Source organism: Rutilus rutilus (genome assembly GCF_951802725.1).
Source record: "Rutilus rutilus genome assembly, chromosome: 1".
NCBI lineage: Eukaryota > Metazoa > Chordata > Actinopteri > Cypriniformes > Leuciscidae > Rutilus > Rutilus rutilus.
The window spans coordinates 14800336-14817850 of NC_140209.1; the positions used below are offsets into that span (position 1 = coordinate 14800336).

Sequence of the window (17515 nt, forward strand, 5' to 3'; positions counted from 1 at the left end):
AAACTGAACCAAATACAAAATAAGAATTGTTTATTACATATTTTAGATCCATTTTAATACATACACTTTCATGTACATGAGAAAAAAGCCAGTAATAGATTAATATCAATGAATACACAAAACACTTTTATAATACATAGGCAACATGAATAATCAACCATGTATATACAATAGGCTACACAAGAAAAGACATCTCAACAAAATTTTCAGTTAAGCTTGTTAAGTCTGACGTCCCTGTTTCCACGTCCAAAAGCTCTACCAGATGCCAAAAACAAACAACAAACAGTGCTAATATACACTGATTGTGCTGTATTCGTGTGTGGTCAAAAATTTCACTATGGGACCAAGTTGGTCACTGGAATTATCTGGATTTGACCAACAGAAAGCTGCTTGAAAGCAGTGGCGGTTCTACATTGAATTACACCCTGGGCGAGACCTCTTTCGTACTTAATACTTAAGTATCAAAAGTAAATGTCAATGCATTGTTTTATTATTGTTGCATTGTTGTATGTAATACTTAAAGTACCGTATGCCTCTGAATCTACGCCTGCCTACCCTCATATCAATATCAAATTTATTTCTAGAACACAGTTCCAGTAGTGGGATTGAATGTGAGATTGAATAAGTGCACTCAATAACGTCCACAATGGTTTCGGACACCCAAATGGCTGTTCCCTCAAATATTGCCCTATTTAAAGTTTTTTGAATGTTAGTATGAATATGTTAGCCTTACTGTTATCTATAAGCTAGTGTGCTCCAAAAAAGTGACAAAAGTCGCATTTAGAAGACCAAACCCAACGTTGAAAATGAAAATCAGGTTTATATCAGAATCCAATGTCACATTGATGTTGATCTCCAACATTGGACAGACGTTGTATTGTGGTTGAAAATAAAAATCAGGTTGACGTCAGAATCCAACATCAGTCGGGTTCTGACATCAACCCGATTTTTTTTTCAATCAATATCCAACGTCAATCTGACATCGGGTTCTGATGTCAATCAGATGCAGGGTTCTGACGTCAACCCGACTTTCATTTCCAACCAAAATGCAACCCCTGCAACCAAAATCATCCACTGACTGATGTTACTTTCTACTCAAGGACCTTGACAGAACTGTAGTTGAGTAAAAAGTACAATATTTGTCTTTCAAATGTAGTGAAGTTAAAGTAAAAAGTTTCCAGAAAAAATAATACTCAAGTACAGATACTCAAAAAGTGTACTTAAGTACAGCACTCAAGTAAATTTGAGTGTCCACTTTGTTACTGTCCACCTCTGCACATGGAGAAGAAGCACGGCGGAAGGAGGAACGCTGCCGTCGATTTATCCCCCTTCTAAAAGCAGGGCTGTCAACGCATTCAGCGTGAGACTCCCGCAATTCACACACTCTCCCGCCACACATCTATTTTCTCACGCAGAGAAAAATCACGGAGCAAAGACACTGATACCGACAGACTAGAAAGAGCAGGCTACTTTTGAAATGAAAAAAATTCTCAGCTCTCAGATTCTGTCCATTTTATTACGAAATTCAGACAATAAATACCGTTTTGGCGCTTGTAAATGTGACGTGAACAATCGCTGTAGCGCCTCAGTTCAAGTAAACCGATCATCTGTTACTTTTTATTTAAAGGTACAGTAAAACTTACTGAAAGGTTTTAAATGCCTCATACATAATATCGATCAATCAGTGTTTTTCAACCATGGAAAGAGGTCAATAAAACTGCAGGTGAACAATTATGTCACAGAACGTTACATTTACCTCATTTAATGACCAACACGTTAGTTGACTAGAAAAAAATAGCTATAGAGAGGAGTATTTTGCTAAATAACTTGTGTCTTAATTGTTATTATAATGAAAACCAAATTATATTTAATTTCATTTATTTTTTAACCTTTAATAATACCAGCTGACAGGGCTCTCTGTATGTTTACAGCATTATGTGAGATATAGTTTTTCTTGAGAAAAATTAACATGTAGGCTATCTACTGTAGCCTAATATTTATCCAAAGAGTAAATATTGAATCAAGATTGAAATCAAATCCCAAGAATTGAAATCGTGAAAATTGTGTAAAAGTCTGTTTAGTTACCAAATGTTTTGACAATCACAATTACACCTATTGTGATGCAAGTGTTTTTTTTTTTTAAGTATGAAAATTTGATACCGGCACATGCCTAAAGGGACATGTGAGGTACTTAACGAGTTAGAAAAGTGAAAAGGTGCATCAGCTTCATTTTCCGTTTGTTTTTCCTCTTTTCTGGTGGATGGTCCGGCACTTCAGTGATTTTCAGGTCTACAGGAGGATTTTTATTCTTGTTCAAACTTGTATTTCAGCTTACTGAGATCCCTGCAAAGAACAAAATTTACTGTCAGTAATGTTATTAAAGTGATAGTTGTGAACTTAAAATAATTTCCTCAGCCTTGTGACTTTCCAGACCTGTTTGACTTTCTGTCTGTGGAACCCAAAGCAGATCTCAGGCATAATGCAACCGCAGTCACCATCTGCTTTCACTGCATGAAACAAGCAGAAAAAAATGTGTAAATCATTTATTAAACCATTCTTATGTGCACTCGTCTAGTTCAATTCAATGTAACAATTTATGTAAAAATGGATAAATATTCTGTTAAAGGTGCCATGTGTAAAAATTGAGGTAAAAATATCCCAAAAATGAGCTACACGCATCAAAAGAATGAGAAGAAATAAGGGCGATGATGTCATAAAAAAAATGTCAAGTTAAAGAGCTGCAGAGATATCAACCTTAATTAGCATTAGCATTACTAGCCACGGCCCGACAGGTGTCGTAATACCAGTTTCGGCCATGGGAGGCGGTATGCGGGCAACATAAACATGCAATACACGAATAAATCGCACGGCTTGTGGGCGTACTTGAACCTGATGTCAATCGTGTGGAAAGTACAGCCCACTACTACATTTCAGTTCAGGGAAGAGAGCGGAAGGATGGCTGAAGCCCTTAGCAAGAGACCCCTTTTCCGCTGCAGGGAAAAACCGCGCTCTGAAGCACAAATAAAATCAGATAAGAAAAGGAGCCGAACCCGAGTAAACATCGGCACTGCTTTCCATCGCTGGAGACAACTGATGGACATGAAAGAAATTAGGTTCGACTCCGAACTTGCAACATTTCTTTTGGATTGGCAAGTAAGATGCTGTTAGTATTTCGCTAGAAGTTTGTTTAATATGTTTGTGTAGTTTTTTCGGGAAGTTATAACATAGAAATGTATCGAAGGCTGTTCGATAAACATGCTAATGTTAGCGATGGCTAACCGTAGCTGCGTTTGATAATTAGCTCTAACTTACCCACAGATCCGATCCGGTTTTCACCTGTTATCTACCAGAGCCCGTCTCTACCAAGCTGATGCTAAAATGTAACATTACCTAAGAAGCTTGAAATGTCTTCGATGATAATGAACCCCAAATAGACGCACGCAGGGTCCAAAACTAACACCCGCCAAGCGCCATATGCGGGTAGATTTTCTGTTTGGCGAGTAAATCTCAAAAGGCTATCTGCCACACTGGCGGGTGAACGTTCATGCCAAAATATGACATTTTAAGCGCGCAAGCGCTCTTCTGCCTCTAAGAACTAGCAGAGAGAGCGAGAGCGAGCCCCGGCCGCGCGCGCGCACACACTCACTATATTCAGAGCGGTCAAGTTTCCCCGTACTTTTTGACAAGCGTCCTTGACAGGGCGGCCAGAGCTTCTTTGCAGCTCAAGTCAGCGACGGTGTGTACAGTTTTAGTAACGCTCTATCTGTTGACGGCGCTGAGGAAAAAGCTCCCGCCACTGGAAGAAGCTATTGCCGCTCATTTGTGTCGTCCTGCGCACCCATCAAAGCCGTGCAGAACGTCTTCAGCACTCACGGATCGCGCATACTCCGCCGCTGGCCAGGCTGCTTCTGCTTTACACACCCTGGACGCACGAAACGTAATGGAAAACAGTGCAAGGTGTAATGAGACCGAATGTTTTTTGGTGACTAATGATAACTTCGCTAGAAGTGGTATTGCTAATGAAAATCAATCTTGATATATGCAGCTAAATTAGCTTCAGGCGGGCAGCATACGAAACACTCTAAATAGATGTTGTCCCTATTTTCACTTGTATATGTGCAGCTAAGAAGGTAGGGGCGGAGCATAGAGACTATGCCGTTTCTCGTTTGTTACTCTAGAGTAGACCAATTCACTTTCTGGAGGTATACTGCCCCCATCTGGTATGGAATGTGGAGTATGACTTGATTTTTTTTTGCCAGACATGACACATGGCACCTTTAAGCTCCAAAAATGTCCCAGAAAAGATCCTAAAAATAATCAAATGAGTTCACAACTCTTGTGTTATGGATTGTGTTGTAAGTGTTCTGAAGCCATATAGTAGTCTTTTTTTTTTTTTTTTGTCTAAAAAGACTAAACTTGAAGTTATGTATACGAGTACATAAAGAAGGGACTCCTTCTTTATGTATACAGACGTGACGTAATGATGCAGAGACGAACCGCGGCAAGCTCGTAGTTCCTGTGGAAACCTACCTCACTATTTTGCGTGTGAGGATGCTGCAGGTAGCCGATTCATTTATAGCCTTAAATACACAGTCATATAGTGTTGATAGCATTAACAATTTGAGAACAAAGTATAACAATAATAATTTACACGGTTTGACGTGATCTGAGCTAACTTTGCGTTTGTAAGATTTAAGCTAAACCTATTTTTAAAATAAAGGAAATATCTGAAACAGAGGTTATAAAATTCATAACCTCGTTAAAGAATTCAAAAGCAAGGGATTCACATGGTTTGGATACCTCATTTTTAAAATTACACAGGGACGTACTTGCTCGCCCTATTGCACATCTGATTAACCTGTCAGTTAGGCAAAGTATTTTTCCAAGTTCTTGGAAAAAAGCAGTAGTATCTCCGATTCATAAGTCTGGTGATAAAACAATGGTGTCAAATTATAGACCCATTGGTATTTTATCAGTGATATCTAAGGTGACAGAAAAATGGGTAGCAGAACAGCTGAAAAAACATCTAAATTTGGGCTACACACCTTTGCATCCAATGCAATTTGGATTTCGCACAAACCATTCTACAGAGACAGCTAACTGTTTCCTCCTTGAAAATATTAAGTCACAATTAGATGAGGGTGGTATAGTAGGTGCAGTGTTTCTGGACCTTAAAAAGCTAGAGACTAGATTACTGTAATGCTTTATTAGCCGGTTGTCCTGCATCCTCAATAAACAAGCTACAGTTAGTCCAAAATGCCGCCGCTAGAGTTCTTACTAGATCAAGAAAATTTGACCATATAACACCAATTTTATCATCACTACATTGGTTACCTATAAAGTTCCGTATTAATTACAAGGTATTGCTACTGACTTATAAAGCCCTAAACGGCTTAGCTCCAGTATATTTAACGGATCTTCTATCGCCCTATAATCCATCGCGCTCTTTAAAGGGACACTTCACCCATTTGCATTAAGCTTTGTATTGTTAGAAACCCAGTCATATATTATAATAAACGTGGATTTTTCATTAATTTTTCCCTGAGATGGGAGAAATAAGGATTTAAGTGTTTTACTTCCTGCTTATTATGACGTAAAAATCATCATTTTGCGTCATAATAAGCAGGAAGTCACATTTCATTGAAAAGTGTAGAGACTACAAACACTAGCTCCTCATTATTCCAGGGGGCGGGACCCGCTCACGCTACAGGCCTATTACAGATCAGTGGGTGGGACTTCACTTTCTGAAACTAAAAGCAATATCCTCCATCTTGTTTGGAAGCTAAGCTAACAGGCACTGTGGAGCAAGCTGTGAAGATATGACAATAGCGGAGGGTAACGTTACTCAATATGATGTAGAAGAAGAGGATTTCGGAAGTCTGATGCTCGAATCAGGTGTTTGTGGCTACCTTTACAAGCCGCATAGCGAAGAGCAGCCGAGGCAGAAGACCTGCCTGTCGCGGACGAGAAGCCCAGACTGGCTCGAGCTGGGGGCGGACTGGTGGCGCCGGTGATCTCACTATGCAACTACGAACCGCTACGAACACAGAGATAGAGTCCGTCTGCTGCAAAGAATTTAAACGATGCCAATTTCTCCTGGACGAAATCTCTGAATCAGACGAGGACACGGACGTTTGTGTTGTGAACCATCCTAGTTTCGCACCGCATCTGACTGAACATCCCGGTAACGTAACCATGCAATAATTCACCACTTCGAAAGAAATACAAATGAGGAGTAATTCACTAATGAGTTCGCCAACTAACTAACGTTAGACATTTTGTGTGAAATGAATTTCAAGCTCCGGTGGTAGCTAGCCTTATGGACGGATGAGTGATTCATATGCTGTTCTGGATTAGTGGGAGTGGCTTGCGCAGCTGTGCAATGTGGTGCATTGTGGGAGTTGTTGTCTTTCATACAAATGCGTCCTGAAGTTACTTTCTTTCTTTCCTCGGTCAAGAAGGCACCAAATTCAAAATTTATTTTACATTTCGACTACATATATGACCCACTTTCAATAAAGATCAATGTTCCCATGGGTGAAATGCTCCTTTAAGATCACTAAATTCGAGGCTTTTGGTCATACCTAGGATATCCAGATCCACCAAAGGAGGGAGAGCATTTTCACATTTAGCTCCAAAACTCTGGAATAGTCTTCCTGATACTGTTCGTTGCTCAGACTCGCTCTCCCAGTTTAAAACTAGATTAAAGACGCATCTCTTCAGCCAGGCATTTATATAACATTTTTAATCTTACAGTTTAATCCGGTCTCTACTTCATAAACGCCAGAGGAGAACTGGCCCCCGACTGAGCCCGGGTTCTCCCAAGGTTTTTTTTTTTTTTTTCATTAGGTCACCTGATGGAGTTTTTCGGTTCCTTGCCACTGCTGCCTTTGGCTTGCTCAGTTGGGGATATTTAATTTGATTAATCGATTCAACAGTGCTATTGATCAGCATTACCAAACGTGCATGTTTTACACCAGAAACAAACACTGATGTACTATTTTATTTAATACTGTGAAGCTGCTTTGATACAATCTGTATTGTGAAAAGCGCTATATAAATAAAGTTGACTTGACTTGACTTGACTCTTAGATCGACTACAAAATTATACTGGTGTTCAAGGGCAAGCATTAAGCTGGTTTAGATCGTATTTATCTGACCGCTACCATTTTGTTTATTTAAATGGAGAAAAATCGATCATAACTCCAGTAAACTATGGAGTGCCGCAGGGATCTGTCTTAGGCCCTCTATTATTCTCAATATGCTGCCACTTGGAAATATTATAAGGAAACATGGAATTAGTTTCCATTGTTATGCTGATGACACTCAAATATATATTTCATCACGGCCGGATGAAAACGCTAAATTATCCAAATTGACAGAGTGTGTTAAAGATATAAAAGATTGGATGACGCGCAATTTCCTTTTATTGAATCCAGACAAGACAGAGGTAATACTTATCGGTTCAAAAAACCACCCACAAAACCTCTCACAATACAACTTTAACATAGTAGGATGTCCTGTTACTTCATCCTCTACCTGGGTGACCTGGGTGTTATACTAGACTGCAAACTGTCTTTTGAAAATCATATTTCATATGTTACAAAAACGGCCTTTTTCCACCTTAGAAACATTGCTAAGCTACGTAATATGCTATCTGAGAGAGTGACCACGGGCAGCAAAAAGAGAGCCTAGAAAGATAAATATATATTTATATACCCTTGGGGAGGGTGGAACTGAGGGAAAGGGTTAAAGAATGCTTAATTAAAGAATGGCAGAATGGATGGGAAAAGTAAATCAAGGGTAGACACTATTTTTCTATTCAACCAAAAGTTAGTAAAAAATGTTTTTGTACCTTTCCGTCCCCTACGGGACTCAGTTAAATTGTGCAGATTGAGGTTGGGGCATTGTGGGTTAAATTATTTTTTGCATATTATAGGAAAGCACATTTCTGGTCTATGTGAATGTGGGAATGTGGAAACAATAGGACATGTTTTTTTAGAATGCAGGAAGTATAATGTAGAAAGGAGAACTCTTTTTTGTAAATTGGCAGAACTTGGACTTAAAGTCTTTTCTGTTACTTCTTTATTTGGACACAGTGACAAGCATAAACAGATCTCTGAAGCAGTCATCCAGTTCTTGCATGAGACAGGACTGTATTTAAGAATTTAGTTTACAAGTTGACCTGTGGAGGGCAGTAATACGCCCAGTAGAGTCTACACTGCCGGAAAGAGAAGAAGAAGAAGACCACAGGCAGCACATTGTAGATATTTATAAAGTGCATAGTTGTCGTCTGTGTCATTATCTGTGCATGTGTGCGTTCAGAGACATGTGAGTACCCTGGTGTAAATGTTTACAAAGTTCGCTAGAATTATGCTAATGCCTAGTATTACACTATTGTGTTTATGTGTGTACTCACCTGACATTGTATAGTTATTATCAGAGTTTTTACAATGGTTGTGTAATAGAGAACAGTTTTTTGGGTTGCTGAACTGAGACCCAGCAGTAAAAGGCTGTTCTTTAATTTAATAAGGAGCTATGTGTTATCTGGTATATTAGTTGGTTATTTGATAAAGCAGCTAAAGTTACTTATTGTAGAACCTAGGGCTGTGCAATTAATTGTGATTTTGGCTCCCAACGATTACCAAAATAGTACAATCGAGTAAAACGATTATTTTAGAGAGAGAGAGAGAGAGAGAGAGAGAGAGAGAGAGAGAGAGAGAGAGAGAGAGAGAGAGAGAGAGAGAGAGAGAGAGAGAGAGAGAGAGAGAGAGAGAGAGAGAGAGAGAGAGAGAGAGAGAGAGAGAGAGAGAGAGAGAGAGAGAGAGAGAGAGAGAGAGAGAGAGAGAGAGAGAGAGAGAGAGAGAGAGAGAGAGAGAGAGAGAGAGAGAGAGAGAGAGAGAGAAGACGCAGCAGCAGCGCTGAACACTCGCGCGGTTTGTGAAATTGGGTCTTGGAGAAAGTTTTAAAATGATTGATTTGATTTTATAATCTGTGTGGATTAATTTAGGCTACTCATACAATCTACATGCTAAAGTGAGTCAATGTTACTTTGCGGGGGAATTTCCCGCATTATAAGTGGTAGACCTGCGGGAATTATTAAAATACTCATTGAAGTATTATTTTAATAGTTCAAAAAGTAGGCTACAATAAATGTTAAAATTTCGAAATTTTTTTAGCACTTTACAATAAGGTTCATTAATTAGCATTAGTTAACTACCTTAGTTAACATTAACTAATAATGAACAATACTTCTACAGCATTTATTAATCTTAGTTAATATTCATTTCACCATTTACTAATACGTTATTAAAATGAAAGGTTGTATTTGTTAACATTAATTAATGCACTGTGAACTAACATGAACAAACAATGAACAGCTGGATTTCTATTAACTAACATTAACAAAGATTAATAAATACTGTAACAAATGTATTGCCCATTGTTAGTTCATGTTAGTTAACACATTAACTAACGTTAACTAATTAACATTATTGTAAAGTGTTACCGTGTCTTTTTAATAAATGCAACACATTCCCTAGAACCACACATACTGTACACTCAGGAAGACAGATAATCATCTGCTGGCTGTCAATAAATCCATTGAAGAGCATTAGAGCATTCGATTACATTCTTACCGATGCACCACAGTGGTCACCTATTCTCAACTAGCTACAGTTACAGTCCTAGCTATCAAGTCACCATTACAGACATAAGTGGTTTTTTCACCAGTGTTTGATTAAAATGATTTAAAATAATCAAAATGTTATAATTTTAAACTAATATTAAATGCATAGCAATGCATTTTATTAAAGGATAATATACTGCTAAATGCTTTACATTGAGCCTATAATTAGCCACGTGAGACATTGAATCAATACTAATAAATATGAAGTGTTTTACTCTTGGAAAAATAGTGCTTTGTGGTGATCTTTATCTGAGAATTTTTGGTATCGGATCGGATCGATTCTGAAAAAAATGGTATCGTTACATCCATAATTATTTTAATGACTGCTTTGAGAAAACCACTTTTATGATCCCAGACTAAGGTTACAATTTAAATTTCTGGATTGTTTTGAAAGAGTAATAGAGAGTGATGTTTATTTCAAAGTGAATTAATTTTTTTCAGATTACATGATTTGTCAGTGTATTTTACAGTTCTTTGAAGTAGGTAATGCAGAATTGGTGTTCATATTTTACTCTCTTGTTGTAACTCTGTGTCGGTGTTGCGAGAGGCAACACTTTGAGGGTTCTTCCCATATTTACACTTTTAAGTCAAGTCAAGTATATTTGTATAGCGCTTTTCACAATACAAATTGTATCAAAGCAGCTTCACAGTATTAAATTAAAATAATACAAAAAGTTTTTTTTCTAGTGGAGTTTATTGATTGTTAAAAATAAATGAATATTCCCAAGATATCCCCAACTGAGCAAGCCAAAGGCAACAGTGGCAAGGAACCGAAAACTCCATCAAGTGACCTAATGGTGTCCTAAAACTCCATCAGGTGACCCAATGGAGAAAAAAAAAAAACCTTGGGAGAACCCAGGCTCAGTTGGGGGCCAGTTCTCCTCATGGCGTTTATGAACTAGAGGTCGGATTTAACTGTAAGATTAAAAGTATTAGGCCTAAATGAATGCCTGGCTGAAGAGATGCGTCTTTAATATAGTTTTAAACTGGGAGAGCGAGTCCGAGCAACGAACAGTATCAGGAAGACTATTCCAGAGTTGTGGCGCTAAATATGAAAACGCCCTCCCTCCTTTGGTGGATCTGGATATCCTAGGTATGACCAGAAGCTAGGGCTGAACGATATGGACAAAATTTCATATCTCGATTTTCATGCCAGATATCTCGATATCGATACAATACGATATGACTACGGGTTTGGTGAAAACCAAGCATTTCTCAGAAAAATAAAAAGATCATAATACAAAAAAAATGTGGAAAGTATAGTTAGACAAATGTTTGGAGCGTAAAAAAAAAAAAAAAGACGAGCAAGCAAGCCGAGCCAACAGCGAGTAAAACATGTTTGATCAATTTAGCCTCTCAAATCAACGCTAATACTTTACTCTTTTTAATAACAACGCTAATACTTAAAATCCATAGATATAAAACACTTCAAGCATATCACACAGACAGTTTAATGTTTATTTATTAAACCACAGTGAGTAAATTTTTTTGAAATACTGAGGCAGGCTCAGGCTGCTCGCAACAGCGCTTGCAAAGGAAATGAGCAATAGTCAATCTATACAAATTAAATTAAATAAATCAAAAACAAACTTGCAGGTTATCTTACCTCAAATGCACCACAGAACATGGCCATTCTTTTTTCCAGTAGGCTAGTTTCCAACAGTTAAACGAAAATAAAGTCCAATCAAACGAAAAACCAAAAACATCAGTAGTTTCCAACAGTTAAACGAAAATAAAGTCCAATCAAACAAAAAGTTAGAACAGTCTCTTACAGAGCATCTAGGAGAAAAAGAATAGCATCCACAGTGGAAGATTTTAACCCAGTCCTCTCTTCTATCACTCGCGATTTTTCTCTTAATATTCTCCATTATTTGCACGAGGTGAATCGTTGGTTCCGCTGACGGGAAACCACCTGTGTGTGTGCGTGCGTGCGACTGTCATGTCAGTCAGTGTAATTATAAGATTATGAAAGTTATGAGGTTATTAAATGTCTTTCTATGTTTGTTTTTCTATCGTCAACGTCTCATATTTTTTTTAATTAATGTCTAAAAATATAAAAAGAAAGATAACTCAAAAAAGGCCCGAGGCCCGGCCCGCATGTGAACTATGATGTGAAAATTGGCCCGAGGCCCGGCCCTAGAGGCGTAAAAAAGTCGGGGCCCGTCGGGCTCGGGCTGAAATGCAGGGCTTTAACTCTTCCTATTCTCCGTGGGAGCGCAACAAGACCACGCCCCCTTTTTTTGTGTATTCCTGTAGGCAGAGGTTAGTCAAAAAAACTGTTTTAGTGACATCATTAAAGCAGGAAGTAGAGGGATGTAGTCCAAACTGACCGTTCGCTGTAGTCTTTGAAAGGAGACTTCTGTTAAATAAAATATCTCGCTTGGCATTGAACTTTATAATTTTACAGGTATTATTTATACTCTAACAGCAACATTACACACTAACTATAGTTTGAAACATGAAATAATGAAGAGCAGGACCTTTAACTGTTTTTCTTACCATTATTCATATTAGGAAGAATTTAAATTAGCCTAGTTATATTCTTTTTTTTATTTCTAGATACCTGTATTTTAATGAAGAAGCAGAATAATGTTAGAATAAGCAATACAAATAATGAATTAGTTGTTATTTCTCACAGGGTTATTCACTTGAGCTTGTGTTTCTGGTGTCCCATTTTCACATGCTTTTATTATTATTATTAAACCTTTATTTTTACAGGCAAGAACAAGTTCTTATTTACAATGGCGGCCTGACAAGTGGAATAACCACTTAGGGAAAGGGAAGGAGGGCTAAAATAAATACATTAAATACATACAAGATACAGTTTAAAACACAACACAGTACAGACAACAGACACTTATAACCAGCTAAGTGTATAGGTACATAGAAGTGATAATGGATGATAAAAAAATAATAACTATGTAGAGAAGCAGCTGCATATATCCGTGAACAAGGATGATATAATAGTTTTGAATGATGCAATTGAAATGAATGTCTCCAGTTTGATAATATTTTGGAGCGTGTTCCAATCGCGAGCGGCAGCAGATTGAAAAGATGCTAGACCAAAGGCAGAGTTGGTTTTGGGAACGCTTAATTGAAGATGAATTGAGGATCGAGTATTATAAGTGACAGTCTTTGGCTGCAGCAGGTATGAATGGAAGTCAGTGGAAGGAAAAGTCTACTGTGATCAGCCATTAATAATTCAAAACGTTTTTAGTAAAATAAATATCAATCTCAAAGTTGGTGTCAAAATATGGCAACAATGGGATTTGTCCCTGGATTCAGATTCGATAATGTTTTAAAAATAATAATTGGAAGATAAATTTACCTCATTCAAGGAAAGTTTCAAGGACATATAGCCTAATCAATTTATAAAAATGCATTCTGCAAATGATCATAATATTTTAGAAGTGCCATTTATTTGTTGCATAGAAGTGTCATTTAGTATAAAAAAAAACTCAGTAACTGATATATTTTAGATTTTGGGCAGATCAGTGAAGCTCCTCCCACACCAATTGCATCATCAACGAAGCTCCTCCCACACCAGTCACATGGTCAGTGAAGCTCCTCCCACATCAATTCTCCATTAAATGCTGTAAATTCCCATCAGCTACAAGTGAAGACGAGCATCAGATCATCAGGAAGAGCTGAAATCTGCAAAGACTGAGTTTATTAAAGAGGACAGTGAGAACATGAGTGATCCAGAACCCTGCAGATTGAAACACACTGAAGATCCTGAAGAACAAAGAGGTTGGTGTTTATTCTTCATTCATTCATGATGCTGAAGAACATTCATGTTAGAAACATTCAAGCACTTCATCACTTTTAGATAAACAGTTAAACTATGAAATGGTACAGAATGTTCTGGGTTTTTCTTCAACAAATGTTCAGTAAAGGGAGGTTTGAGACATTTTTATATTGATTATCAACATCAGATCAAGTTAATACTATTTTTTTACTGATAAATAATCAATTTATAAAAAGGCATCAAATTATCATAATATTTTATAACAGTTGTCTACTTTCTACTATTACTTTAGGACTCACTTTCATGTCCTTTCAATTTATATTTCTCTCAATGAATTATTTTGATGTACTGAAAATTGTATTTAATACATTTTTCTTTCATGCCAGACCTGATGGAAGTGAAGGAGGAGAGTGAAGAACTGAGTGAAGTGAAGGAGGAGAGTGAAGAACTGAGTGAAGTGAAGGAGGAGAGAGAAGAACTGAGTGAAGTGAAGGAGGAGAGTGAAGAACTGAGTGAAGTGAAGGAGGAGAATGAAGAACTGAGTGAAGTGGAGGAGGAGAGTGAAGAACTGAGTGAAGTGGAGGAGGAACATCATGTCAAACCTGGAGAAAAACCTTTGAGCCGCTCAAAGACTAAAAATACATTTTTAAAGAAAAGAAGAGCCAAGAAATCTTTCACCTGCACTCAGTGTGGAAAGAGTTACACACGCAAAGATAGTCTTGAGCTTCACATGAGAATTCACACTGGAGAGAAGCCGTTCACATGTGATCAATGCGGGAAGAGTTTCACGCAATCATCAAGCCTTGATGTTCACATGAGGATCCACACCGGAGAGAAGCCTTTTAAGTGTGATAAATGTGGGAAAGATTTCAGTCAATCTTCAAACCTTAAAGAACACATGAGGATCCACACCGGAGTTAAGCCGTTTACATGTGATCAATGCGGCAAAACATTTTTCTGGGCATCAAACCTGAAGAAACACCTGACAGTTCATACGAAGGAGAAGCCACATTCATGTTCTGTGTGTGGAAAGAGTTTTTCACGGCTGCAAACTTTACATGCACATGAGAAAATCCACACTGGTGTGAAAGAGTACATGTGCTTTGAGTGTGAGAAGACTTTTACTAGAGTGGACAATTTAAAACTGCACCAGAGAATTCACACTGGAGAAAAACCTTACAAGTGTTCACACTGTGACAAGAGATTCAATCAATCATCATCTCTGAGATCACATGAAATCTTGATCCACACTGGAGAGAAGCCGCACAGGTGTGATCAGTGTGGACAGAGTTTTGCTTTTATAAGTGCCCTGAAGCGTCACATGATGATCCACACCAGAGAGAAGCTGTTTACATGTGATCAATGCGGCAAAACATTTATCTGGGCATCAAAGCTGAAGTCACACCTGAGAGTTCATATGACGGAGAAGCCGCATTCATGTTCTGTGTGTGGAAAGAGTTTTTCACAGCTACAAAATTTACATAGACATGAGAAAATTCACACTGGTGTGAGAGAGTACATGTGCTTTGAGTGTGAGAAGACTTTTACTACAGCGGACAGTTTAAAACTGCACCAGAGAATTCACACTGGAGAAAAACCTTACAAGTGTTCACACTGTGACAAGAGATTCAGTCGAACATCACATCTGAAATCACATGAAATCTTGATCCACACTGGAGAGAAGCCGCACAGGTGTGATCAGTGTGGACAGAGTTTTGCTTTTATAAGTGCTCTGAAGCGACACATGATGATCCACACCGTACAGAAGCCGTTCTCGTGTGATCAATGCAGCAAAACATTTATCTGTGCATCAGAGCTGAAGTCACACCTGAGAGTTCATACGAAAGAGAAGCCACACTCATGTTCTGTGTGTGGGAAGAGTTTTTCACTGCAGTGTAATTTACGTAGACATGAGAAAACTCACACTGGTGTGAGAAGAGTACATGTGCTTTGAGTGCGAGAAGACTTTTACTACAGTGAACAGTTTAAAACTGCACCAGAGAATACACACTGGAGAAAAACCTTACAAGTGTTCACAGTAGCCGCGTTTCCATTACCCTTCAAATTGCGCAAATTGAAATTGCGAATTGTAAATACGCCCAATGGAAACACGTCAATTTCGCAAAAACTCCCAGTTATCGCAAAAAAGTTTTTACGCTCGCTTGAGGTGGTTTTTCAGGCAATTCGAAAAAGAAATATTTTGCAAAACTGCAATGGAAACAGTTTTTGCACATTTACAGGTCACCTGACTTCAGTGCCGGCCCGAGCCTTTTGGGGGCCCTAAGCAGAATTTGATTTGGGGGCCCCCTCCCACCACGCGGAGTCACCTGTGCTTGACGATTATTGACACAATGTCACTCTATAATGTTACATTATAAATTAATACATTGAGGTTATGTATTAATGCAAAATAAATAGCCTACTTAATAAAAAATAGATAGGCTACTTAAAAATGTTTTAACTTTTTCTTTACTCTTTTACTAACTCTTTGAAACTTCTGAAAACAAACTGTCAAAAAACATATTTAAAAAAAAAATATTTGCAAAATATCCTCCAACGTTTTGCAACCCTTTGCAGTTTGAATGATGTCTTATATGAACATGACGGAGTATGTGTTTATGTTTCCACTGTTCGATCGCGCCCGCGCCTCACACACACACACACACACACACACACACACACACACACACACATATTCCACATATTCCAGCACTGCAATCTTGACATCGCAGCCTGTTCGTTATAGCCGTAATAAAATATAATAATAAAATAGTCAAACTAACATATAAAAATTACACTGCTCTATTTAAATAAACAGTAGTAGCAATTCGTACCATTCAGCGCTGCGTAGCCTAAGCACCGCTCCACTGTGATGTTTCCAAGCACATTTTTGCGCATGTGAAGAGAATTATTTTTTCCCTCGATATTGGATTTCAAGCACATTTTTGCGCTTGTGAAGAGGATGATTTTTTCCCTCGATATTGGAACGTGGGTGAAGTACAAAGAAGCCTATAATAAAGAGTAGTTTACCATCCAAATCCATCGCGAATGTTGAAACATTTTGATTCTAATGACAGAGATCCGCTTTCACTTTCGTTTTAAATTATTTCGTTTTGGCTTGTTTATAGTTATTTTTTTATTCTTGTTCTGTTCTGAATATCATTAAATTTAAATGATAAATCATTGATCAAATCAAATTTGTGTGAAATGGCTTAACATTACCGTGACTTTGCGCACGAATTTTCTATGCACGCGAGGTTATGCGCATGACTCAAACACTGGCAGACACAGCAGCAGTTGTAGGCAGGTATATTGATCACGAAATCAGAATTTTCTTGTCTTGAATTATTAATCCATTCATTAATTTATGTCACTTGTTTAATTTAATTAATATGTAAAAAAAAAAAAAAAAAAAAAAAACTCGCTTGGGGGCCCCCTGGTGGCGAGGGGGCCCCAAGCAGCCGCTTAGTTCGCTTATGCCTCGGGCCGGCCCTGCCTGACTTGGAAGGCGCGGTGTGTTTGGACAGAATACGAGATGGACTTCTTGATCCAGAAATACTGGATTCTAAACCTCAAAGAAATGCCACAATAGAGACCTCGGAGCAGAAATGAGTGAGAAAAACCCAGAAACACATCATATGTGCTGCTCACAGACACAGTATAACTTTCCTTGACATTAATGCTTGGATAACACGCCTGTTTCCTTCCATTAATAATGTAACGACAATGACTATGACGTACGGTCACATGCTGTTCAAATTAGTGAATCCTGGTCTCCAAACACATCCTTCGTTGTCTCCTTAGACAACGGATCTGTCCATGGCGCCTTTAAATCTGCTCGGACTGTAAAAAGTGCAACCTTGTTGCTCCCCAGAGGGACATTTGAGTCACAAAGGAAACCCTGTTTTTGAGAATCCCCTCTAAAACCCCCCAGCTCAGCATGGACCCCTAGTGATTTTATAGTCGCGTGACAAGCCTCAAAGACATTCCAGAGCACGCACACACACACACACACACACACACACACACACACACACACACACACACACACACACACACACACACACACACACACACAC

The 17515-nt window shown here is 38.3% G+C and overlaps 1 protein-coding gene across 2 annotated transcripts in view; it reads left to right on the forward strand.

Annotated features, from left to right (window-relative positions):
• Positions 1–15406, forward strand: part of LOC311291021 (uncharacterized protein) — a 72199-nt gene extending 56793 nt beyond the window's left edge. Inside the window, exons 1-3 of one of the 2 annotated variants that reach the window (XM_084409839.1) lie at positions 8240–8331; positions 13168–13438; positions 13823–15406. In XM_084409839.1, the coding sequence (XP_084265965.1) occupies positions 13381–13438; positions 13823–15390 (1626 nt within the window). In that variant the 5' untranslated portion in view covers positions 8240–8331; positions 13168–13380 and the 3' untranslated portion in view covers positions 15391–15406. Of the gene's footprint in view, positions 1–8239; positions 8332–13167; positions 13439–13822 lie in introns of those variants that run through there. The other variant, XM_084409840.1, reaches the window with a different exon arrangement.
• The last annotated feature ends 2109 nt before the right edge of the window (positions 15407–17515 follow it).